The sequence below is a fragment of the Saccopteryx bilineata genome, chromosome 2, assembly GCF_036850765.1.
Source record: "Saccopteryx bilineata isolate mSacBil1 chromosome 2, mSacBil1_pri_phased_curated, whole genome shotgun sequence".
In the NCBI taxonomy this organism is placed as follows: domain Eukaryota; kingdom Metazoa; phylum Chordata; class Mammalia; order Chiroptera; family Emballonuridae; genus Saccopteryx; species Saccopteryx bilineata.
Window position 1 is genome coordinate 225,892,531 of NC_089491.1, and position 26,994 is coordinate 225,919,524.

Sequence of the window (26,994 nt, forward strand, 5' to 3'; positions counted from 1 at the left end):
TGGATCCCAGCCCAGAGATTGGAAGCAGCAAAGGAAGACAGGACGCTGAGAGCCGTGAGAGTTGAGTCCGATATTGAGTGGAAAAAGCCCAGAGCTAGAAATTAAAAACAAAACCCCAAACACATCACTGTCTGGAACTATATCAGAAGGCCACATTCCTACTCACCTTCTAATTTCCTGAGGTCAGCTCTGCACTGAAGGACAGAATGAGATTTGAGGCAAGATGGCACGCAGAAACTAACCATATGCTTCAGTTATGCCTAGTGCAGTCTGCCTGCAAAGAAAAGAAAGCATCAGCCACAATTTAGAAGGATTTCTGGCCTCACCTGCAAAGTGTTTGTTTATTTACATTGCAATTTGTGGGGGGAAACTTAGTCATCTGGCAGATACATGCTGTGGCACATGATCCCACGTTGCAGAGAAGTTGGCGGGGTCCACTCTTAGCCGTCTTGGATCCCAGCAGCCAATTTTCTTGGCCCAGGCTGTCCCAGGTGAGGGCATTTCTGTTACCCTACTCTACTCAAAGCCAGGAACTGATACACCTGTATGGGCCTGGGGCCATTGTTTTAACTGGGATGAGTGGGGCCCTCAACCCTAAGAGGCCTCCTTGTTTCCTAAAAAGATGGTCCTGGCACCCTGCCTTTCTAGGGCCCTTGGGTGCAGTCTCCCTGGAGTGAGTGTGCAGTGACTGTTTTAGTGGCCCCTCCTTCCCTAAAGGCTGGAGGTCAGTGAGAGGACAGCACAGCCTGGAGGACAGAACTCCTGCAGTAGGCAGCTGTGACACCACCTGTGAGTCACTCTGAGCCTCACTTTGCTCATAAGGGACCTTTATTTGGCAGAGTATTCCTTAGGCGCTTGAATCCACAGGACTTTGGGAGTGGTGTGCACTCGGGGCTTCACCCAGCCCCCCCCCCACCTGCTCCTGCTCTCATTTTCAATCCTCTCCCCTCTCCCACCTATCGAGTTGGTGTCCTGGCACCTGGGTATGCAGGGATTTGAGGCTTATGTCAGGTGCAAAGGTCCATGTCTATGCTTGTATCCTGATCAGGATCTAACAAGAGGGGAGACATAGGCAGGTCACAAATTAGAAACACCTGATTCAATGCATATATATTTTTAAACCATAGTAGTTCTTTCCTTCCCAGATGACAGCCACCCCTTCATCTGCTAACTACATAGCCAGTCAGGCATGGGTGATGAATCCCCCTTTATCTGCTTCAGTCTGAAGCAATTTAATCTTGCCAGCCACTGACCTCAACTGCGTATTAAGGCAAAGCTCAGAGTGGCCCAGAGCAAAACCTCTTCATTGCCAGAGAAGAATCAGCTTCCTGTTCCTCATTCCTTTAATTGTAACTTTAATGCTTTTTACATGGAAGGCAATACTGGCACATAGTAAGGAATTCAAATAGTATAAAAGAATATACAATGAGAAACACATCCCCTCCCACCCTCTGTTCCCCAGTCCTTGACCTGGAGAGAGCCACTGCTCAGCGGTCACTTGCATGCCTTCCAGAAATGTTCAAGACACAGTCAAGCACATGTCCATACACATGAATACATATTTCTATTTTATTACACAAATGGGAGCATACTTTGCCCCATGATCAATGTTTTTTTAAAATAAATCTTTGTGAACACATTAACACAGTGGCCCCCAACCTTTTTTGGGCCATGGACCGGTTTAACGTCAGAAAATATTTTCACGGACCGGCCTTTAGGGTGGGACGAATAAATGTATCACGTGACTGAGACAAGCGCCAAGAGTGGCTCTTAGATGGATGTAACAGAGGGAATCTGGTCACTTTTAAAAAATAAAACATCATTTAGAGTTAAATATAAATAAAACGGAAATAATGTAAGTTATTTATTCTTTCTCTGCAGACCGGTACCAAATGGCCCACAGACCGGTACCGGTCTGCGGCCCAGGGGTTGGGGATCACTGCATTAACATATTCTTTTAAACTGCAAAATAATATTCTGTTTGATGGATGTATAATCATTTAACACAATGGTTCTCAAAGTGTGTGCTAGGGCTCACTGGTGCACCCTAGAAGATTTCCAGGTGCTCCCTATGGTATTCCAGAGAAATATGTGCCTGTTGGGGACCAAAAAACCAACAGGGTTTTTGGAGTTTAGCTTTTTAGGGGACAGAGGTGTGGGGAATTGGCTGTAAGCTGACAGTCTGCCCAACCCCCCACCTCACTTGCCTGATTAGGTTGCAAAAAGCTGTTAAGCTGTGGTGCTGGATTGTTTACACTACCCCCCATGTTCCCCAGAAAGACTGGAGGCAGGTTTCTTCTATCCTTTGTTTGGTGTAAAGTTAAGATGATATGTATGTATGGTGGGGGTTTTCTGCACTCAACACAATTAAGAGTAAAAAGAGAGGAATTCTTCAATGTATTGACGAGGAAATGAGAGTTTGCCTTTCAAATATATGCCCAAACATTGAAGAAATCGCTAGGACACATCAAGCTTATGTTTCTCATAAACACAAGAATGAAAAAACTTAACACATTTGTGCCAGGGCCTGCCAAATTTACTAAATCTTACTAAGAATGTATCTATATATATAAAAAGATAACTTTTTTGTCATTTTTAAATTTTTTAACCCCTCTTTTTTACAAATTCTAAAAAGCATAACTCAAAAAATGTAGCATAAAAATGTTAATGTCAGAATAAATGTAATTTTGTTATATTTATTTCATTTAATTACCAAAAAAGCACACTTGGACTTTATATTTTTTCTTTAATATTTGACTTAATTATTATAACATATTTCTCAGAAATTTGTATATAGTGTGCCTACAATTATTTGTAGGATTTTAAATGTGCCCCAGCTTCAAAAAGTTTGAGAACCACTGATTTAACCAATGGTCTATTGACAGATAGTTAGAAAGCATTTTACTTTTTTCTGTAACCAACAGCACTACAAGGAATTTGATTTCCATAGGCTAGATTTTTAAAAGTGAGATTCATGGGATAAAAGTGGATATGCATATTTTGCTTTTAAAGGTCTTGCCAAGTTGCCCTACACAGGTTGTGTTGGCAGGCGGTCCTCCCTCGGGGGCTGCGTGCCTGCAGGGACACACTTCCATCCACACAGACACAGGACATTTGGAGTGGACTGGAGCATCTTCCAGTATATTTTTTGGTGATTCTTTTGCTGCCCTGTGCCCATTTTTCTCTAATAGATTTCTAGTTTCTTCTTATTGACTTGGAAAGGCCTGTTTTATATAAAGGAAATTAACCCTTTGTCCATTATGCAGTTTACAAATAATTTTCATAATCGGCCCTTTGTCTCATGGCTTTCTAGTAGTTTTTTTTTTAATCTTTTAAGCCTGCAGAATATTTTTATTTTATGTAGTGAAACTTCCTTTATGAGATCTCAGTTTTATGTCATCAGAATGTGTATGCTCTAGGAATATCAGATAGTTTACATTGCAGGAGCAGGCCTTCCCTGTCTGTCCCTATATGATTTAGCATGAAATAATTCTGCTGTGTCTTCTGGTAGCCCTTTCACAGTTGAATTTCTAGGCTGAGCTCTCTGATCCAGCGGGACTCGCCAGGAGCCAGCTCGCACTGCACTCCAAGCGGTCAGCGAATGGTCCTAACACCTCTCGCTCAATAATCCATTTTTTCTCCCCTGGCTTGGATGCTCATCAGCTTGGCACTCAGACCCTCTTCAGCAAAAGAAAACAAAAGTCAATAAACACTCCTGACCTTCGAGCCACAGTGACTGTGTCCAGTATCAGTCTAAGTCCCTCTAGGCTGCCTACGCTGGAATGCCAGCACATTTCACACTTGTTATTGTCAAGTTGGGTCCCTCCAAATTCCCATGGTGAAGTCCTAACCCCAGTACCTAACAATATGTCCTATTTGGATAATGGGGTCATTGCAGATGTAATTAGTTGAGATGAGGTCATACTAAAGCAGGGTGGGCCATGACCCAGTAGGACTGATGTCCTCACAGAAAGAGGGAATTTGAACACAGGCACATGCTCCAGGAAAGTACCACGTGAAAAAGGCAGAGATGGGAAACTACAGCAGAAGCCAGGGGACAGGAAGCCAGGGGACAGGCCTGAACAGATTCCTCAGAAGGAACCAAACTTATCTGAGACTTCCAACCTCCTGAACTGCGAGGCAGTATATTTCTGTTGTCTAAGTGGTCTAGGCTGTGATACTTTGTTACGGCCTCCCTAGCAGACCAACACAGCAACCACAGGGAAAGTTTTATGATTTCTCATTGACAACTGCATTGATTCCTCTTGGAGAAGGTGTGACGCAGAGCATCTTTCTCTGCACAGGTCCTCCTCACAGTTGTGGTCTCCATATCCCCCTACCCACATGATGGTTCCTTGCCCTATGGTACATCAGGAAACAGGCCTGGCCCCCGGTGCAGACCACCAGCCCCTGTGGAAGGGACAGCCTCATCTCCCCACCCACACTCAGCTCGCCATATCAGGATTCTGCCCACACTTTATCTTCCCTTCCTGCAAATAAACAAACATGCTGAGCTGGGGAAACAGACATTCTGAGCCTTAAAAAGACAGTACACTGAGGGTTCTCCACCAGGCCATGTTACCTGCCCTGTGATAATAAAACTGTAGAGATGCCACTGGCTGAGAGAAGGGGGAAGTGGGGAAGGAAACAGAAGATCATTACAGGGAGAAGGAGAAGGGTTTATTCAAAGCTGCTCTCTTTAAATGTTGTTTTTTTTAAAAAGAGAAAATTGGCCCTGGCAAGTTAGCTCAATCAGTGAAGAGTGTCATCCCAAAACAACAAGGTGGTGGGTTCGATCCCCGGTCAGGGCACACACAGGAAGTAACCAATGAATGCACAACTGAGTGGAACAACAAATGACTACTTCCCTTCCCCCTCCCCTCTCTCTCCCTTCCTCTCTCTGTCTCTCTAAAAATTAACCAATATATTAAAAAAATTAAGGCCTGGCCATATAGCTCAGTTGGTCGGAGCATTGTCCTGGAGCATGTAGGTTGCCCGCTTGATTCCCAGGTCAGGGCACATAGAGAAGTAGCTCAATGTTCCTGTCTCTCTCTCCCTTCCTCTCTTAAAAAGAAAAGAAAAGAATCTTGAAAATCCCTCTGAAAATGGAGGCTCCTTGACTGCCATGTCGCATTGGTGTCCACGGCCATTTCTGTTACCAAGGAATCCACATTTGCAACCCGGCTTCATCTCTTCCTGCAAATGTGATTTTCCTTGGGGCTGCTGTGTGCTTCTTGTGTGCATTTTTTGTGATGATTTGTAGCTGATTTCCTCCCTCTGGGAATACACAGCTAAAGGAAATATGATATAAATCAGGATAGTGATGATTCAGAGGACATACCTCTCCAAGAACGCTTCCCTAGCCTGATACCAGACTGAGAGCAGTAGGTGGGGCTCTGCCTCTTCTCCCTGTGGCCCCAGAGCCCTGGAAACAGCTGTGCTCACTTCACCCTCTCAGCAGGCTGCGGGACAAATGGAGCACTCTGGTCACCGCTCAGGCACCAACCCATCTGTAGGCGGTTGATGGGAGGCCCCCAAAGAGATATGTTCACATCCAGTACCTCTGAGTGTGTCCTTATTGGGAAAAGGGTCTTCACAGATAAACAGTTTTAAGATGAGATCACCCAGGATTACCCACGTGGCCCCTATATCCTGTGACAAGAGTCTTTATAAAAGACAGAAGAGAAGACACAGAGGAAATGACCACGTGAAGTCAGAGCAAAGATTGGAGGGATGCAGCCACGAGCCAAGGAGTGACAGGAGTCCCCAGAAGCTGGAAGAGGCAGAAGGATCCCTCCTAGGGTCTCCAGAGGAAGTGGCCTTGCTGACCCCTTGACTCACACTCTGACTTCCACTTGTATGGGAGAATAAGTTTCTGTTGTTTGAAGCCACACAGTTCGTGGTATTTAGAGGCAGTCTAAACCAGTAATACTGTGGAGTGAAGGACCGAACAGGAGTAAAGCAGCAGGCCAAGGCCAATCCCCCCAGCATGTGGGCACAAGAAACCTCTTTCCCTTACTGAAAAAATGGAGCAGGTGGTCATCACCCTATGCAGTCAGCCATAACCAGCATCGCACATCCTGGCCCCAGCTTGCACAGGAGCTCCACTGTGGGGCCCTCAGCCGGCCATGGAGGCTACGCAGAACCTTGGTCTTCAGAAAACATGGTCTCGGTCATTTTCTCTCTCCCTTCTCTTTTTGTTGTTGCTAACCAACTCAGTGGTGCAATTTACCAGCCACATATACATTCATGGAGAGAGAGTTTAATGAACAGCAAGACAAGGAAAACATTATTCAGGTTTTTCCTTTTGGAATAAAAAGGGTTGTGGAGAATCTGACTCCATGCAGGCATTCCTGAGGAAGCAAGCCCTCTCGGCACAGATCAGTGTGAAGCCAAAGGCTCATACACACCTGTCAGGAGCTCCTGGTCAAATTAAAGGTTTATATTCAGCTCAGACCATGTGGGATCCTGTGCTAAATTCACCAGTAGGTACCTGTCACTCTCCTCTCAGAATGAAACCAACACAAGAATTATCCACAGAAGACAAGAAAAGGGCCCAATCAGAGAAGCTTGGTGAGTTATCAAATTACCAGCTGACTATTTCCAGATCATCCTTCATTAGATCACATTATTGCTACCTACACTTTTGGGAATTTCCTTCTCTAAGAGTTTCAGATTGCTGACAACAAATGAAAATGCCAGGAAATGTAAAGCAATAGAACTCTCAGCCCCTGGAGAGTTAAAGAGATGAGGAAATTCAGACCACAGCATTGTTATTTCTGACTGGGGCCACAGGGACCTAAGCTCTCTAGTCTTCAGTATCTAATAGACAGATTCTTTTGGATTAATTTGAAATTTTGTAGTCAGCTCTAGGGGTTGTACTCCCTCCACAGCCAATGTGATCCTTAGCACAGAGCCCCTGATAGGACCACTGCAGAAACACAGGGCCCTCCAGGGAACCATGAAATCCCAGACATGTGGGTCAAAAAAGCTCCATGAAGGGTTATGAAGATGGTGGCTGCGGTATTCTCAGCAGTTTGTGTAATAGTTGGGGCTCTTCAGAGAGACAGAATCCCAAGACAGAGATAGAGATGAGAGAGAGAAAGAGAGAGATGTTATAAGGAATTGGCTTACACAATTATGGGGCCAAGAAGTCCCAAGTCTGCTATTGGCAAGCTAAAGACCCAGGAGAGCCAATGATGGTATGTTCCCATCCTGGTCCAGTCCAAGGGCAAAAGCCCAATATCCCGGCTCCAAGACAAGAAGGGGTCAAATTCCCTCTTACCTCACCTTTCTGCTCTATTCCCACCTTCAGTGGCTAGATGATGCCCTCATGCATCAGGAAAGGCAATCTGTTTCATTCAGCCCACCAATTCAAATATTAACCTCATCCAGAAACACCCTCAGACAGTAAAGACACATGTATAAAACCCTGGAGCTAGTACAGTCAGTTCTTGCTTCCAGGGACAAGCACCAGCGCTTTTAATGGAAGTTTTCTGAGTGTTGCTGGGTATTGTGCCACAAGCCCATGACCCCAAACAGAGGTTTCTAAACCTCCTAGAGAATCTTAAAACACTTAGGAGAGCATCCCCACTACTCTGTGGTTTTGCTATAGAGAAGTCACAGTTCTCAGCCTCCTATTCCTGCTCCCAGTGGTATTTATCTAAAATAAACACAGTGCTGACCACATCATCCACACCCTGACATTCAGTAGTTCCCACTGTTGACAGGAGTCAATGCACATTCCTTGGTATGTCACTGAAGACCCTTCACAACGTAGACCTAACATACCTGTGCAGCAGCATCTCCTGTCCACACCTTCATCAGTACCCCACATCTCAGTCCCAATAAACCACTCACTAGCTGTTTCCTCTACACAAATGCTGGTCCCACTGCCCTGTACTTATCTTCCAAGGCTCTCTTAATAAGCTCTCTCTTCTTTGAGATTTTCCTGACTACACCCCAATTAGCCAGAAGCTTCTCTCTGGTCCCACAGGACTTTAAATACCACTCAAATTGCATTTAACACCTTGCATTGTGAATTTCTAGCCTCCATTAGAAGAATATCTCTATGAGAGTAAGACCTGTGGGTTGGGCAGACAGCAGGCATTTCAAATGATTGCTAATGAGTAGATGGATGAACACATAAATGGATGGATTGTTGGCTGGACAGATGAATGGAAGGATGGGTGAAGAGATGAATAGGCTGATGAATAGGTCAGTGGGTAGAGCAGCTGGATGGATAAATGTGGTTGGATAGATGATGGGTGGGGGACGAAGAGCTGGGTGGGTTGGTATATGGGTGTGTGGATGGATAGATAGAGAGATATAGCTTCTAATTTCATGGAGCTTACAACAGTCAAATAAAAATAAGATTAACTATATTCTGGAGAAATTTCCTAAGGAAAAATGTTACGGAAAATAGTCTAATCAGCATAAAACCATAAGAAAGACAAAGCCTAAATTTTTAATACAACCACCACAAAAGGGGATGAGGAAGAAAGGAAGGAACAGGAGAAGGAAGGAAAAGGTACTGATAGTTTGCAAACCCAAGGATTTGTTTCTCTTGAGCAAAGTAGAGTTACTTGAGATTGTTTTCATTGATTTCCCCCCAAAGGTTTGGAAATGAACTCTTGGCCAACTTGCTCTCTGGGTGGGACATGGGAGACTGCACATGCCCAGTGTGCAGCAGGCTGGGGTGTGCAGGAGCTGCTCTCCTAGCTGTGAGCTGTTGCCATAGAAAAGCCATTGTCTTCCCAGCTGTGTTTACCAGAGTCCTCTGCTTCCCCGGCCCCCAGCCACCACACCATAGCAGGTGGAAGCTTGCCTTAAGCCACAGGGCAGATGGGTCCTGCAGTCAGAGGCAACAGTCCATGGCCAGCAGGGCACTGCCTGCATCCTGGCATGTGGGAAGAGGGCTTGAACCAATTATGGATTTCTGCCACTGGGCAGGTATAGTTCCCAAGCACAGCACCAGCCTGCCCAGGAGCCCTGTCCCTACAGTCAACTGGGACCAGAACTACAGCTACTCCTCAAAAGGTCTCAAGTCCTGGCATTGGGAAAAGTGGGGCTCATGACAGTGATGCAGAGCCACTGTGAGAGCAGAAATCGACAATGCTGGCAGAGCCCCTCGGTTCTCTCTCACTGTCCCTCAGCCTCAGCACTGCTAACATGCGGCATCTTTGTGGTGGGCCATCTGTGCAATGTAAGGTGTTTTGCAGCATTCCTGGCTTCTACTGTCCCCCTCTCCCAATTGTGACAATCAAATGTATCTTCAGATATTGCTAATGTCCCCAGGTGAGCAAAGTTGCCCTCCTAAGAGCCACTGCTCTGGAGGCACGTTGACCTCTCTGTTTTCCTCTTGTTCATCTAGCCCCTCCACCAATGTGCCAGTGCCCCAGACAGAGCCCAGCGGCCCAGCCCCATGAGCGCATGCCCATGGCCCGGTGCTCTCCTCTGTGCCTTCCACAGGGCCCTCTGCCCACGGCCCGGTGCTTTCCTCTGTGCCCTCCACAGGGCCCTCTGCCCACAGCCCAGTGCTCCCCTCCGTGCCTTCCACAGGGCCCTCTGTCCTGGTGCTCTCCTCTGTGCCCTCCACAGGGCCCTCTCTCCACGGCCCAGTGCTCTCCTCTGTGCCTTCCACAGGGCCCTCTCTCCACAGCCCAGTGCTCTCCTCTGTGCCCTCCACAGGGCCCTCTGTCCACGGCCCGGTGCTCTCCTCTGTGCCTTCCACAGAGCCCTCTCTCCACGGCCCGGTGCTCCCTCTGTGCCTTCCACAGGGCCCTCTGCCCACGGCCCGGTGCTCCCCTCTGTGCCCTCCACAGGGCCCTCTGTCCCGGTGCTTCCTCTGTGCCTTCCACAGGGCCCTCTGCCCACGGCCCGGTGCTCTCCTCTGTGCCCTCCACAGGGCCCTCTGCCCACGGCCCGGTGCTCTCCTCTGTGCCTTCCACAGGGCCCTCTGTCCCGGTGCTCCCTCTGTGCCTTCCACAGGGCCCTCTGTCCTGGTGCTCTCCTCTGCCTTCCACAGGGCCCTCTGTCCCGGTTCTCTCCTCTGTGCCTTCCAAAGAGCCCTCTGCCCACTTTCGTGCTTTCATTCCACACAGCATATGAGGTGTCACTGAGGCTGAATTTAGGGTACTATGGTGAGCGGCGAGCAGGGCCTGCCTGCAGGAGCTCAGCGCTCACCTTGCCTGCTCTGCCATGAGCTCCCTGAGGCCACAGCACACACCTGACTCAGTGCAGGGCCATAACCTGAAGATGTGGACCCTCTCAACTGCTAATCTGGGGGCAGGTCCCAGGCTGTGGACCCCACCAGCCTTGCTCACTGCCCTCAGACTGCAGGCCCTCCCATTTGTCCTCTGCCAGTGCTTGTCAAGTTCTCAGGTGCCCACAGTCCCTCTGGGCATGCAGCCTCTGATTTCCGAGGTTTGGGTTCTGCATTCCCAGCCAGCTCCTGGGGCTGCTCCTGCTGGTCCAGGAGCATGCTGAGGGGTGGAGGGCCACCATTCAGGTGGAAGAGCTCAGATGCGCCAAGCTTCCCTCAGACCTGGGAACTCAGTCAGGCATACGCCCTAAAGATGGCTGTAGCAATAGGAATTTGGAAATCGGGGTAATACAGCAACAGACTATTGCAGGGCAAACCTCCACATCCTTTGCCCCAGTGCAAGGATGTCTGTTTGCTGGTTTGAAATTGCTTCCAGGAGAAGCAAAGGTCTTCAGTAACAACCTCCAGAGTCTTGCTTGTGGAGATGTCCGCTCTTATCACACACCCTCTCCTGGAGCTCCAAACTGTTGCTCAGGGAGGGGCAGAGCAAGGTTCCCAGAGGCTAACACAGCCTCCTTCCCAATCCAGGGTCCCAGGAAAGAATGAGAGCAACCCCTCCCAGAGATGCCAGGGCCCGAGGCAGCCCAAGGCAGCCCGGTGACAACCCCTGTCCTCTCCGTGTTCTCGATGACACCCCAAGGTGACAGCAGGGTGCTCTTCCCCAGTACTAACCAGAAAGCAACCAGAGTGGTCTGACGGCCCTGAAAGCCAGGCGGTCGCGAGCGCCACCTCGTGGTGCAGCAGCCACACAGCTCGCCCGAGCCGACAGCACACTTGGGGGCGCCCAGGCCAGACAGTTTCTTTCTTTTTTAAAAATTTTTTATTTAAATTTAACAAGGTGACATTGGTCAACTAGAGTACATAGATTTCGGGCAGTTTCTCAAACCAGTGAGGTCACTAGCTGAAAAACACCCTTCACTTCATCCCTTCCTTTCTGAGGTTTCCCTGTGTGGCATTGATATCTCCGAGGAATAGCCATCGACTCTGAAAGTCCAGATAAAAGGAAAGAACTGTGGGGGCTGCACTGACCTTAGTTAAAACGTTGACTAAGCACCAACTCTTGTCAGACACTGAACAGCTGGTGGCTCAGAGCTTGTCCGAGGGAGACACTTAGAATGCGGTGCGAAGCGTGTCGACTGAGTCTAGTCCAGGGCCCATGGCAGCTCGAGTAGGCCTACCTGAGCCTCCCTGGGAGGCTGGCCCGAGGCTCTCTGGGCCTCTGCAAGGACAACGGCTCTTGCTGTAAGAGGCGAGATGTGAACAGGTGGAGCAAGGCGTGATGAGACGCGACATGCATTTTAAAGGGATCGTCAGGCTGGTGTGTGGGCCATGATGACCTAGGTCCAGGACTGCCTGGGGCTGAGGGGTTCCCCCAGAGTAGTGGGACATTCAGTCCTAACCCTGGGACTAGCACAGGCAGCTTCAGAGGGGTCAGTGGCCTCACCTGCGTGCAGCAGGCAACAGAGGAATGTCTGCTGCGGACCTCAGGTGAGAGACAGTGCTGGACAGGATGGGTTGAAGGTAAAACAGATGCAGTGAACTCCACAGCCTGGGATTGTTTTGGGACTAGGGGATTCTTCCCTGGCCCCACACTCCAGAATAGCCTGTTTTCTCACTGTCTGCTGGCTAGAAGAGAGGTAGTTGTCACACGAGCGGAATACACTATAATCAGTAAACAGAAACTAGAGGGCTGAAAGTCACACCATGAAAGCGAACAGGTAAACCTTGCTCTTCAGCCATCTTCTCTCCCAAGGCTTCCCCACGTGTTTCCAATGTGAAGCGTGGACAAGTCCCAGCAAAGCCTCTTCCTCTTCTTGCCTCCACTGATCCACCTGGTAAACTCCTATTCATCCTTTAAAGTCCTGCTCACCTTTTTTGAAAACTTTCCTCCATCACTTCCACCCAGTGAATCTCTCCCTTCTCTTTTCCCTCTCTAGCCCCGAACAACCTTTGAAACTAAACAAACACATCTGTCTGGTTGCTATAGGTGACTGTGTCCCCTTATCTGACCCATTGCTGCATCCTGGTGTCCGGAACAGCAGCCAGTCCATACAGGTGTGTGATGACTGAGTTGTGTCCAACCACAGGAACAGGCCCTGTCATGGGACCAGGAGGCGTGCTGACAAACGTCCTCACTTCTGAGGCTGAGAGGAATCCTGAGCATTTCCCACTCAAGGTAGTACATGAAGACGGGGCACCCCAATTTAAAGGATGTCCACTGGCACTGATCATTCTCATTGCCCCTTTGCAGTCTTAGAAGGTTCCTACATTCTGGGGCATTGATGTTAGTGAAATGTGTCCCTTCTTGGTCAAGTGCTAGGAGACTAGTAGTGAAAAAAAAGAGACTGCAGGTGTCAGATCAGGCTGACGCATTTGGGACAGACTTTCTGGACAGTGGGGTTCTGTAGGTAACATAGTGTCAAACCCCCAGGGAGAGTCACATGCCCAGGTGGACCCAGAGCAGCCATGGGGTTAGCACCACCCCGGGCCAGACCCACAACAGCGTTCCTGCAGCAACCTGGGTCCCTGTTCCCCCTCTTCTCCCTGACTCTCCTCCTTCCTCTTCCTCCTTTCCCCCTCCCCTTCCTCCTCTCCCCCTTCCTCTTCCTCCTTTCCCCCTCCTCTCCCTGCCTCTCCCCCTTCCTCTTCCTCCTTTACCCCTCCTCTCCCTGCCTCTCCCCCATCCTCTTCTTCCTTTCCCCCTCCCCTTCTTCCTCTCCCCCATCCTCTTCCTCCTTTCTCCCTCCCCTTCCTCCTCTCCCCCTTCCTCTTCCTCCTTTCCCCTCCTCTCCCTGCCTCTCCCTCCTTTCCCCCTCCCCTTCTTCCTCTCCCCCATCCTCTTCCTCCTTTCTCCCTCCCCTTCCTCCTCTCCCCCATCCTCTTCCTCCTTTCTCCCTCCCCTTCCTCCTCTCCCCCTTCCTCTTCCTCCTTTCCCCCTCCTCTCCCTGCCTCTCCCCCTTCCTCTTCCTCCTTTACCCCTCCTCTCCCTGCCTCTCCCCCATCCTCTTCTTCCTTTCCCCCTCCCCTTCTTCCTCTCCCCCATCCTCTTCCTCCTTTCTCCCTCCCCTTCCTCCTCTCCCCCTTCCTCTTCCTCCTTTCCCCTCCTCTCCCTGCCTCTCCCTCCTTTCCCCCTCCCCTTCTTCCTCTCCCCCATCCTCTTCCTCCTTTCTCCCTCCCCTTCCTCCTCTCCCCCATCCTCTTCCTCCTTTCTCCCTCCCCTTCCTCCTCTCCCCCTTCCTCTTCCTCCTTTCCCCCTCCTCTCCCTGCCTCTCCCCCTTCCTCTTCCTCCCCTCCCCCCTCTCCCTGCCTCTCTATCTCCTCTTCCTCCTCTCCCCTCCTCTACCTCTCCCCCTCCCTGCCTCTCTATCTCCTCTTCCTCCTCTCCCCCTCCTCTTCCTCCCCTCCCTCCTCTCCCTGCCTCTCCCCACTCCTCTCCAGCTCCATCCTGTATAAACACGTGCATTTTTATCATGCATCGAGCATTTTAAGTATTTCAGAGGGGAACATTTTGGGGGGTTCTCTACACAACTATTGTGCCAAAAACAGAAGCACTTGGTAGTTTTACAGAAGGTTTCAAATCACTGTCTGGTGGGGAGGGCTGGGAGAAATCAAGAGTGTACAGACTGCGTCCTGACATCACAAACGTAAGAAATCGTCATTATACCTGTGACAGCCCCCATGTGTCGATAAGTGTTTTCGGGTGCTGGGTGAGGCTGGAGGATGCTGGTTCATTGGAGTCCCGTCACAGTGAGGGAACTGCGGCTGGAGACCACCCCTTTGGCAGATCCCTGAGGTAATGCCCCTCTGGGTGGCTTCAATTCCAGAGTTTTCTCCGCTCTTCCTTCTTCTGTCTCTGCCTTCCTCTTCCTCCTGTTCCCCTCGCTCCATTCCCATCTCAGCCACATTCAGACCTAGCTGTTCATCCCAAAAGCTGTGTGTAGCACCTCCAGCACTTGGGGTGCCAGAGGGTCTGCCCCCCATATGGAGAAGTGGCCACTGTCCCACCTCCTTTTGGAACAAGGGCTTCGTTGCCAGTGAGCAACGAAGCCCTTGAGAGATTTCTCTCCCACTCCTGGTCACACCTTCTCGGTTCATGTCCATGACCTATTTAGTGCCACGTTCACAGTTCAGGAAGGCAACCTCACAGTTATACCCTTTGCCTGTGGAACAGGGTCATCCGCTCGTGCTGCTCATGCTGCAGTTTCTCCAGGAGAAACTGAAATACTGTGCAACAAAAACCAGATCCTGCCTGGAACTCTCCTCCGAGCTCCAGCAGGGACTCTGGGAACACCGGGGCAGGAACTTCCCCCCAAGTTAAGCCCTTACAAAGCAGCGAAGGGTTTGAGGCCAAGGAAACTCCATAAAGAGACATCTCATTTGATAAATGAGTTTGTACTATTCCCAGCTCGGTTTCTGGCTAACGTAAGCACGGAATGTAAATTACTCCTTTGGGAAGGGAGAAACAGGAGTTTTGTGACTGAAGTGTGGAAGCTTACATTTCTAAACAGATACTTAACGTTTGGGAGAGTAGAATGGAGACAGGACCAGCCCAGGAACTGGAGGGTCTACATGAGCTTCAGGCTCTGCCACCAGGTGGTGAGTCTGCAGCAGAGGCTGCCTCTGTTTCCCCATCTGTAACAGGAGGGTAGGGGTGGCATCCAAAGTTCCCTCCAGCCCCGATGAGGCAGGAATCTGTGCCACAGGAATCTGTGCCTCAGCGTCTCTTCACTTGCCATCAGTCCTGCCTCTGGAGATCGCATCGCGGGGGGTGGGGGAATGCTATGAATGATCAAAGTATTAGGGTGCATTTTCTCTTTCCATCCATTCTGCAGACAAGGAAAAAGAAAAGCCATCTCCACCACCACCCACTTCGGCAGGGATTGTTAAACCATCAGAAAGTTATACACCAATGTCTCTTCTGGCCACCTGCTGCACATTTTCGCCAATGAAAAGCTCTTCTGCAACATTCTGCACTGCAGATACTTAGGACCAATTTCAAAGGGATGTGCAGCCGCGGAAGCTCGGCACAGACCCACGCACATGTGAAGGCATTTCCAGATCTCAGTTTTCTCATCCAAACCAAATTGCAATGTCATGCTAGGTCTTCAGGGACCAAATGCTGCCGTCTCTTCCTTTAATTCGCTGTGCGCTCCTGCTGTGGGCTGGCAATGCTTCCATCTCGCTTTCACTTTCCACTTAATCCCCTAAATGAATGTCTCAGTCATGCCGTGGCTGCCTCGACATCAGATAATTGGGCCTGCGCTACAGACAGCTGTGTCCCTGCCCCCACCTCATTCACAGCAATTCTGTCCTGCGAGTAATAAATACGTAAATATTTACAGGAATGGGAGCCTCCCTTTAAGAGAAAACACCCAACTTTAAAAAAATATGAGTCTCAAAACTTGAGTCAGTCCAGTACCACAGGGTGTGATGAACTTGGATGGCCACAAGAATGGCCAGAATTGCCAGTAATGTCCTTTGTTTTAGGGGTGTCCTATGCAAAACTTTCTGGTCTCCATTTTCCTGGTTACGACTGATGAGGAAGGAGGTAGAGTGAGGTTTTCCTGGTTACAACTGGTGAGGAAGGAGGAGGAGAAGTGAGGTAGCGTGTCCAGGTCACACTGCAGCTCTGGGCAGCTGGGCAGCTGGGGTTCACCGGCTGCCTCCCTGAGCACCTCCATGCAGCCCCACTCCCTCCAGAGGAGCCTGGGCACTGGACAGGAAACCAGCACGGTGTGACTTTCCCTTCCTGTTCCTTCCGCAGAATGAAGCCCTCATTCAGTTTCTTGCCCCAAAACAAGTTCCCTCCCCCTTCGGTCAGAATGGGAAATGAGAGCATGTGTAAATTTGTGTTTGCTCATTTTTACAAAGGGAAACAGAGGAAGGATGAAGAAGAAAGGTAATGGCCACCTGTAGGAGGTGGCTGGAAATGGGGGGAGATGGGAGAGATGGGAATGGGGCTTTTCTCAATGTATCTTTTAATGCTGACTTAATTTTGAACCATTTAAATCCTCAAATGACATGCAAACAGGAACAAATGAACCTAACTAGATATAAATAGATAACATAGCCACACGGGGGGGGGAGGGATGAATTAAGTAACTTGAACACAGTGCTTTGATTAAACCCCTTCAGTGGGAGTAGTCTAACATTATAAAGAGCTGCAAAGAAATTTTGAATTTTACCTCACAGGTTTGTGGCTGATCTGTCGAAAGAACAAAGAGTACCTGCATTACTAACAAAGGTGGTTTCTTCAGGTCACAACAGAGGGTCTGCTGTCCTCACTTTACTTCTGGTAGAAAGTCAGAGGACTTTAAAAGGAAAGTGAGTTTTTTGGAACAAAAAGGGGAAATCTTAAGACAGTCTTTTATGGGCATTCTATAAGGATGGATTTTTGGAAGCAGGGAAGCTTCCCAATTGGCTTACAGGTACATGTAGCAGTCTCCAGTTGGTCCACTCTCTCCTGACCCATCCCAGGGCTTTTCTAGCTGAATAGAGTTACACGGATTTTCTTTGTAGATGTTAACAGTATCTGCCCTTCCACTTTGAGATCTGAGTGTTGCATAAACAATTGCTCAGTAGATTATTGGATGTGGTAATTCCCAGGCTGTTATGCATGCTTGTAGGGTAGAGCCAATGCTAAATACACAGGAGATCAGGACCTCAGGTCCCCACTGGTGGAGAAGAGAGATACAGACACAGCATGGGAGGGACTGAAGAAGAACCCTGAAGCTTACAATTTGATTTGAAGCTATCTCACAATTTTGTTAAAAAGGAATGAGGTTGCTTAGTGTCTCCAAGCAACGGTCTGAAGACCCAGTACCCCGGATGTGGTCAAGAATAAACACATTTGTGTGGAAGACAAGGAAAGCATGCACAGGCTTAGAAGAAGAGCTGGTAGAAACACAAGACAGTAGGTGGTAGTGAGTGGTAACTAGGGTTGGACATGTTATAAAGTACCCAATCCACAATTCTGCGGGTTTTAGTAAAGGCACGTAATCTAAATAAGTTTTTGAAAAGTTTTATTAAAGGAGAAAATTTATTAAATATGCCGGCCGCATATGGCTGACACAGGGCAACAGACCCAAATTGTGCAGACCCCAAAAATAGTTCAAGGGCTGTTTATATACTCCTAAGTATACATGGAAGGGGAAAAAACCTGACATCACGGCATAAGTTATACCTTTTGTTTAGAGATACATACATTAACTACATGCTTTCAGGAGGAGAGGGGTAGTTTCCATAGAGACAAATGCCTGTAAATGGTTCATCAGTATAAGAAAATATTTTAATTTAATCTTTTCTCCTGTACCTGGCTAGCTATTCACCCCTTCCCCCATAGGTATGCAGGAAGGTCAGAGAATCCAAGTCTCCTTCCTCTTCTGCATTTACAACACAATGCCATTGGCCATATTGGTTTTATTCTAATCACACAAGTACAGAGAGGTCATCCACAAAACCTTTCTGTACGCCTAGCCCAAAACAACAAAATGTTCTTTAAGCTTCCTAAAATATTAATATTAATTCTGTAGCTTTTGGCACCTTACAACAGGCACATGGTGGGCTGACATGGTTGGCAGCAAAGTTCCAGCACTCAGAGGCAGCGTCCCTTTGGCATGAGCTTCATCTGCACTCTATTTTTTTTTGTCCGTGGCATAAAAAATAAACACGGACTGGGGGGGGGGGGACTTTACCAGCAGAAATCTATTTTCTCACAGTTGTGGAAGCTAGAAGTTCTAAGATCAAGGTGCCCTCAGGGCTGGTTTCTGGTATGGCCTCTCTGCTTGGCTTGCAGATAGCCCCCTTCCCACTGGGTTCCCACATGGCCTCTTCTTGTGCACACGGAAAGAGAGATTCTCCATGTCTCTTCCTCTGATAAGGACACCAGTCCTATTGGATAAGAGGTTCACCCTTATGACCTCCTTGAACTCTAATTACCTCCCAAAAATAGTCACATTAGGGGGTTAAGAACCTGACTTGTGAATTTTGAAGGCACCCAATTCAGTCCATAACCCTGGGTGAGCCAGGACAGCTAACTGACCTCTCTGTGCTGCACTGGTTCACATGAGAAACAGATCCAACAACATCCACCAGAGAGGGCCACGGTGAGGCTTAGGCGGCTGAGGCACATAAAACAGTAGGCTCTTGGTGTCCAATAAACATTCTGTAAACTGATAGATATGTGTATTCCAAACTGCCCTCTTGATGTTCCACTTATCCATCAGACCTCACTCTTACTGGACTATTGCCCCTGAGACAGAGGAATTCCAAAAAGCTGACAAGCCGCCCCAAGGAGGGGCTCCGGACATACCAGGACTTTTGATTCAACACCCACATGCTCGAAGCCCCCCAAGGAGGAGCATTCTGGACATACCAGGACTTTTGCCTCAGTATCCCCTCAGGCTCTCCCAAACACTATATAACTCACCCCTGGTCTGAAACCCAGTGCACTTCTTCTGGAGGAGTGCCCCAGCAGGTCTTTCTCCTCTAATAAAGCCTGCACATCTGGTGATGGAGTACCGTCTCATTCTTACATAAACTATGTTTATGACTCAGTCAGCACTTAATGTGTGAATTTATCAATAGCTTTGGTGAGAGTAGAATAGGAGCATGCATGTACAATGCCTTTAAAAACCCACCCCTTGATTTGTCTTTGCAAAATTGGAGGAGACCCTCACTGGCTCTCCAATATCCAGCCCACAGAAGCACAGCTGTTTATGGAAGGGACTTTTCACCTGAGCACAAGGTGGGGCTCCTTGTTATTCAGATGCTCAGCAGCTGGCTGGACCTACTGTGTAAGAGTCACTATATGTGATGGCCAAGATTGCAGGATGCCATTTCTTTCTGACAGTGGCCACAACCACAAGCACCGTTCCCCCACACGGGCCATAAACAAGCACAGAGCACTTCATCACAGTGCTCACCCAGCAAAATATATATTTTTTACCTAAAAGAGTACTGTTTTCTTCTGATTTTAGAAGAAATTTAATTTTTTCACGGGTCCTTAAAAGAATTCTGGGTGATAGAAAATGGACCTATGCAGTTGATGGGGAAGTCAGCCCTCAAAGGAATGGCTGAAAGAAGGCCTCCCAGTCCTGAGTTTTATGAGAGCTCAAGGAGAGGTGCCCCACTGTCACTGCCCTGTTTATACTGGTTTTCTTTTCTAAGTACTTGGGTGATTTCCTTCCTTCTGTCATTTACATTTGAAAGAAAGCTACTTTTGACTCTTGGGCTGTCAGGAACTCATTGACATTTTTGTGCTAATTAAGAAAAGGCTTCTTATGTTTAAGAAGAGGAGGAGGAGAGCCTTGAGCATTATACTGTTGTGTGGCACGGAGGTATGAGGGTGCCAGTAAACCAGCGTCAGGGCATTTCAGGTGTAGTTCCTAAGCCAAACTTAGTTCTACGTCTGTGACCCGAGCGCTCAAGTCTTGGTAGGACTCAAGCAAAGCAGTGGAAGGTCAGCGTCATGACCTCAGGGCTCTCTTAGAGCAAAAGTGGACAAGCACAATCACATGAAAGTACACCTGGGTGCATGTGCACCTGTGCCCTGTGGGTTCATGCATGGCCTGGCAGGCAAGTGTGGCATGATGGGAGCCAGAACTCTCACATTGCTCCCCTGAACTCTACTGGGAGGTCTGGACTCTCCAGCACACACTCTTGTGCATGTTAGCGTCTGTCTACAACACCATGGACGGCACTCCTTAGTTATGATACCATATGCAGGTCACGGCTGGAACAGCTGCAGGCAGCAGTCTGCCCAGTTCACCGAGGGCTCTTGGCGATGGAGAGCCCACAATCACACATGCTAACACTCCCACTCTTCTCTTTGCAGGGATGACATGCCAGGCTCGGAGCTCCTACATCACCAGTGAGATCCTGTGGGGCTACCGGTTCACCCCGGTCCTAACGCTGGAGGATGGGTTCTATGAAGTTGACTACAACAGCTTCCACGAGACCTATGAGACCAGCACTCCCTCCCTCAGTGCCAAAGAGCTGGCTGAGCTGGCCAGCAGGGCAGAGCTGCCCCTGAGTTGGTCTGTGTCCAGCAAACTCAACCAACATGCAGAACTGGAGACAGAAGAGGAAGAAAAGAACCTTGAGGAGCAGACGGAAAGGAATGGTGATGTCGCAAACCTCGAGAACGAGTCCAAAGTGTAGTTCCCTGGCTGGGCCATTCCTTCTCTATCCCCCACAGCCTTCCCTTGTCTCTCATCCTCTCACTTTTCCATATCTCTTACTTTGTTCTTTCTTTACCTATCTTTAATTTTGACATTACCAGAAAGCAAATCTTCAAGGTGTAAAATATCTACCTGCCCTCTCAGTTACTCAGATTGACGAGGTAGACACGCATTTGGATAAGGTGCAACGTGCCCTCACTGGGTGGCCCAAGCCTGTCTTATCCCTAAATACTGCACACCCAACCCCTAGAAATTTAAGCTACTTGCCTGCATGTGTGTACAATACCGGATCTCTCAAAAGTGTGTGTCAAAGATTTAACTTGGGATACACGTTGGGTCTCTGGTGCCAATCCATCCATGCAGTGAGACACAGAGCAGAACCCTCACTTTCACAGATCCCAATGCATTTCATCTCCAGAACAAGGTGCTTGCCCTGTGCAGGCAATGCAGGTATAGGACCCAGGTGAGGTAAAGACAGAACACTGTATATAGATATGCCTATGTAATTACTTTCTTTTGCAGTTAGTAATAAAACACAGCATGTACAAAAGTTCTATAGAACACAACTTCTAAATAATGTACATAGACATATAATTAATGTAGGTTTAGATATACAACTTTAGAAATAAGATGTAAAAAAAAAAGAAAAAGAGAAAAGATTCTCAACATACAGCAGGCATCTCGATTCTGATATCTTTGTTTTCTGAATTTTTTTGGTCCCATTGACTGCTGGCCCTTTTACTGCATGGCCTTTGTCCTATGACCCAGACTGGCAGCCCATTCGGGTGCCTCACTGTTCCCTCGCTGATACTTTCGTAGAATCTAATAAGCCATAGGTCTAGGGAAGCTGGGAGGTCCAAAAGGTGGCAACACCCACCACCAATATACTGATATACTGTGAAATGTTTACAAATGAAGTCTCTTTTTTTAAGATAACCAGGGCCTCGCTGACCAGCCTGGGGAAGAGTTCCAGGAGGGTATTCTCTGTCATGTCACCAATGATGTGTTTATGTTTTCACACGAGCACTCATACTTTGTTGTATAATTGTTTGGGAAACTCTTCTGCAAAACCCTGATTCTCCAGCTGTTCCATTCAGTAATCACGAGGAACTACAGACTATTGAAATAAGACATGGCAAGTTAGCAGAAGATAGTTGGGTCTAAAACCATGAAATTCGTGAAAGTTCGTAGTATCATTGATCTCACATACCTTGACTTTATCTGGCTCTCTTCCTGGGCTTATCCATAGGCTTCTTGCATTACTGTTTCTCCTGATTCCTATACTTTTATTATGATGAAATGACCATAATTTGACATTCAGAGATAAAAATAACAATCTTGGTGACTAAGAAATCTCTCAAGAGTATGTCACAGGTTAGAAATCAAATCCTAAGTGTCTTTCAATCAAAAAAAAATGCTGCCTTAATTCATCTTAATCTGCAAAGATAAATGTAGAATGAGACACAGAGAGAAAGATACAGAGAAGAGAAAGAAGGGAGGGAGGAAAGGGGAGGGAGGGAGATATTTTCTACTGAAAATCTAAATTTCAACATTAAAATTGTTTTTAAATTTTAAAAAAAGATAAGGAAGAGAATTTTAGACAAAACCTCAAGGGCAGGTGGAGATTTTACACTGTCACTGATCTTTCACGTTAATTTTACAATTTTAAACTGTTCCCTAATGCAGTCACCTGTCATAAATATTCATTGACTGGATTCAAGTTCATTTTCAGCTCCTATAGCTGTGCTCAGTTTGAGGCTTTGCACCATGGAAGTCAAAGAACTCAAACTAGCTGTCCCTCCCTGTTAACCTTGCTTTCCCTGGCCAGATGGCACAGGTCTTCACTATAGTTTGGGGACTTTGTCTACTGAAAGGCATGTTGCAGAGATAAAGAGAGTGGGCTCCTCATTTAACATGGGGGTCCCTCTTCTCCCACTTCCAAGACTTTGCATCAGGACAACGGTTTCTTGGCACTGACTATGGAAAAGAAAACTATCGGCCGTAGTCCTTTCCTGTTTGCCAAAATTTTACTTCCTGCATTGAACATCTGTTGAATCATGTATTCATTCCACACTCTGAGGAGGAGGGTGCAGTCAGAGAGGAGGAGGGAGCCCCACACACTTCCTGCCAGGCTGTGGGGAGGGACTGTGGCCTTACCTCAATGTAGCCTTATAAAGGGCGCTCTTGACTCAAGGGTGCGGACCTTGCGACATCAAGTTGCAGGGCTTAGCATGGTAGCACAACGCAAAATCGAGCAGGGGTTGTAAAAAGTCTGCTAACTTAGCTCTTGAAGACTCACTGGGCCTTTTTTAATCTGTTACTAAAGCCTCAAGGACAACACACACCCTGTTGTCTGGTTGAAAGAGCAGCATGGGGCCCTTTAGCACAACCGAACAAAGAGCCTTGACAACCTGTTGGTCGCGTACATGTCAGTTCTGTCTCTGTGCAAGGGCACCCGGGGTGAGGCCCTCCCTATTTCCACTGTCTTTAGTGTTAATGTAGTTGGAGGCAGAACATGAACCAAATCTCGTTTTTGTACTGTGAGCCTCTGAATCTTTAAACAAGGACGTCCCAGAAGAACCTTTTCCTAGAATGTTCCAATCAAACATGTCTATTTTTCTACAATTATTGATAACACAGTTTAACAGTGTATTTTGTGTCAACTGTTAAAATTTGGAACTGAAAGGAGCTCATTAAGACTGAATTTTCTAAGCAGCAAGTACTGAATGGTGTTTTTCATTAAGACAGTTCAACAAAGATGACCCCACAGTCTCCAGTCCCCTCTTACACACCCAGCCCCATTTACTCAGTCACTTTGCTAGCAGACCAAGTACTATGAAAATAAATAAGCCTACTTTAATGCAAAAGTACCCATCACAAATGATAATCACTCTCAAATGGACATTTTGGTCTGTTCCATTGGTGTATTGGAATCTCTTCTATAAAACCATGGTGGGATCCATTAGCTATATAAGCACTTTGAACTGAAGGGTTACAGTTTGCTACAGTTGACCCCAATCTGGAGAAAAGGACAGATTCAGCTCAAAACATGACCCCAAGGATAGCTGAGACCCTCAGATACTCACTTCCACCCACCACAATAAGCTTTCCAACTGGAAGAGTACCTATTCACTTGTAGTCCACTTTATGCAACTAATACCATTGTTTCTGCCTTTGGCTGTCACCCTGGGAAAGAAACACATGGGCAGTGACGTCAGATAATTGCTTTGCTATTCCTTGGAAACATGGCGTTCTGGCCTGGTTGGTCCAACGTGTAGCCTCTCTGCGCCCATGAGAAGAAATGCTCTGGGCCCCATGCCCTTCCTCTATTGCTCCCTCCTTTTGCTCTTTCCCTCATCCGCCAGTTCCAGATCAACTCATTTAGTTCAGTAACTCCCGTTCCCTGACTAAATCCAGCTACTGTCTCTAAAAATGTCAACCTAGTTCTTAAGCACAATTTTTTCTTCGGGGTCTCACCAAACGAGGGCTCTAAAAATGTCTACTTTTCATGACAGTCTAATTAAAAAATTATTTATGACTTAATACAAAGTCTAAATTTTAAGTCTCCAAAGCAACATCCTCATGCTTTTCCTCCCTCTGTCTTCTTACATTTCAGGTTTCTTACTTGGTGTTTTTATTTAGATTTAAGCAGGTACCTTAGGGATGATCAGAAACTTGTTTATAAAGGTGGAAGCAGGTCAACGGAGAGAAAGACTCTAAAATGCTGTTAGGAAACTACATGAACTTGCCATGAGAATATAATATCATTGGATTAGCTGTGCAATTCAAGATTTTTTTTTTTTGAAAATTTAAATATTTGTGGTTCTTTTCAAGACAGCTTGCCATTAGTCTGTCCAGTTTTGTTCTTTCTTTCCCTGACTTGGTGATTGATACTCTGTATGATTCAGAGCAGTCTCAGGGTGGTTGAAGATGAAATGTCCTACCTATGTGATTAACATTATCTTCCATGAGTTCCTTCCGTAGATGGCTGGAAAGTCAAAAAAACATAGGCAGCATACACATAATAGATGATTCACTGATAATAATACCTTGTTTTTAGACGTTAGGGCCAACCTAGATTTAAGGAAATGTTATCCTTTGATTTAAAATGGAATGAACTCACCTCTTCTAATAAAATTCCCCCAATGTCTTGGAAGAACTTCTCATGCAGCACGCCATCTCAAAGTTCAAACTCAGTCAGGCTACGGTGAGATGTTAACAAAGCACAGTATGTAAAACAGCAGCAAAACACTATGTGCCCTACTGTGTGTGTGGTGCCTGAAGCACTCAGAACACTTGCACAGATTATTTCATTTCATTCGACTCCATCGGGAGAGCTTGAGTATATTACAATTTACATTTTATAAATGGAAAACTAGGGTGTGGGCAAACTGGATAACTTCCCTCACAGTTATAAGGCCTGTAAATCATGGGCCTGGGTCCTAAATCCAGGTGCCAAGGCTTAAGCCATGGACTCTTTTTCTACAAAAAGGGTCAGCAAACCAAATCTGCTCATAGAATCTGGCCCACAGCCTGTTTTGGGAACCCTGGCAAGCTAGAAATTATTTTACATTTTTAGGAACCCTGGCAAGCTAGGAATGATTTTACATTTTTAAATTGTTGGAGGGGAAAAAATCTAAAGAAGATTTTGTGGCATGTAGAAATCATATAAAATTCTAATTTCAGTGTCCATAAATAAAAGTTTCATTGGAACACGGGCACACCTATTTGTTAGTATTGCTTACACACTACACTAGCAGAGTTGAGACCACACGGCTAGACCTTTACCAGAAAAGGTTGCTGTTGACCTCTAGACTATACTGTTAAATACTATTAGTACCAGTAAGTACTATTAATCATTAAGTATTATGCTTTAGTATTAAGAGATTCCTGGAAAATTTAAAACAATGATGGTCTTTACAAGTATAAATCTGTCACAGTCACTCATAGGTCTGTTCAAAGAAAAACAAATAACATATATTTTAGTAAGAGGGACACCTGCTTCGCAAGACTTGAGAGCCCAGTCCCATAGTCGGGTCTCAGAGAGACTTCTTCCTTTTCCTAACCACCCCCAGGGTGGTAAAGAAAGAAAGCAGCCAGGGGTCATGGCTGGCTCAGAAGGTGCTGTGGGAAAAACAACTCATTCCTGAACAATAGAGAAATGGGAGTTCCCAGTCCAGGGGCAGAGCCAGAGCTCCGCTGGTACCCACAGGCACAAACTGTGCAGCTGGACCACACACTCTGCTCAGTGGGGTGAGCTGGCCATGCAATGAAGCATGCCTCTCCCGCCCCTCCTGCACAAGCCCCCCTGCTCTCTAGCCAGAGGACTGAACAGACTCCTAAACAGCCTCTGTGTCTCCTTGCTAGTGTCCTCTAGCCCCCATGTGACCAACAGGGTAAGATGAAACTTGACCTACTTACTCTTCGGGGTCATTTGTACTAGTTCTGGCTCTCTCTAGTAGTGCAGCTAAAAGTTTAACATGCAAATCGAACCTTCTCTTAGAAAACCAACAGGTTCCTTGAAAAGAGCTGAAGGAAAAACAAGAGCCGTAAAGGATTACATTGGACTGTGTGCTGCTTTCTGAGTCTGAAGCAAAAAGATTGGTAATTACAGAAATGCTGGATGGAAGAAACCCAGACAATGGGGTTTTGAGATAGGTCAAGATTAAGTGGCATTCTTTAGGATCACTAAGCTGAATCACTCGTGTTTTAAAAAATCATTTCCAAAGCCAGACAGGTCAACCAAGCTAGGTGTTTTACCTTTTTAGTTCTTTTGAAAAATACACCAAGTTTTCTTATGAATACTTTCCTATAGAAATTATGTAAGAGAGAGAAAAATGTGTAACAAATCATTGTGATGTTGTATTGCCAACAGATAAATGATGGAAACTGAGATGGATTTGGTCCTGTGTCTGAAATTAACCAGGCAATGATATCTGCAATATGGGTCACGCAAAACTTGCAATCCTGCAATGTGTGGACCAGCGTAATAACTAAGTGGGAGGGGGGAAAATCTCAAAGTTATACACCTTAACTTAAATAAATATAAAAAGGAGTCAAGCTTTTACTTGGCCTCATTGCCTTGGTAAAAGAAAGCTTCCTGCATCCACCTAATTCAAATAGGACAGCCTTGTGGAAGGGGTGACAAAATACTTTAAGACTCACAAGATTAGTTCACTGCAGTCCTCAATGTGACTAAGTCATACAGATTTATCACCAATGAAAATGGGACTTATAAATTTATTTTTAGACAAGAACTCCCTTAGCCCCCATAGGCACAAATCCTGATGTGCTCTGTGGTTGCCAGAACCTTGTGACCACATGGGTGACAGATCATGATTTCAAAGAATGGAATGTCCCTACTGACACATGAAATTGGGCATTTTCAGTGTAAGGCTCCGTGTTAACACTGATCATTAATACTGTACTATCAACCAGCCAGTCCTTATAAGCATACAAAGGGCTTTTTTTCTCAGGCAATGTAAATAT

The 26,994-nt window shown here is 46.9% G+C and overlaps 1 protein-coding gene across 2 annotated transcripts in view; it reads left to right on the top strand.

Annotated features, from left to right (window-relative positions):
* The window catches only part of KCNJ6 (potassium inwardly rectifying channel subfamily J member 6), a 221,954-nt gene extending 195,748 nt beyond the window's left edge, over positions 1–26,206 (top strand). For both annotated transcript variants that reach the window (XM_066259383.1, XM_066259382.1), the window contains exon 4: positions 20,160–26,206. In XM_066259383.1, the coding sequence (XP_066115480.1) occupies positions 20,160–20,485 (326 nt within the window). In that variant the 3' untranslated portion in view covers positions 20,486–26,206. The remainder of the gene's footprint in view (positions 1–20,159) is intronic.
* Positions 26,207–26,994: the final 788 nt, after the last annotated feature.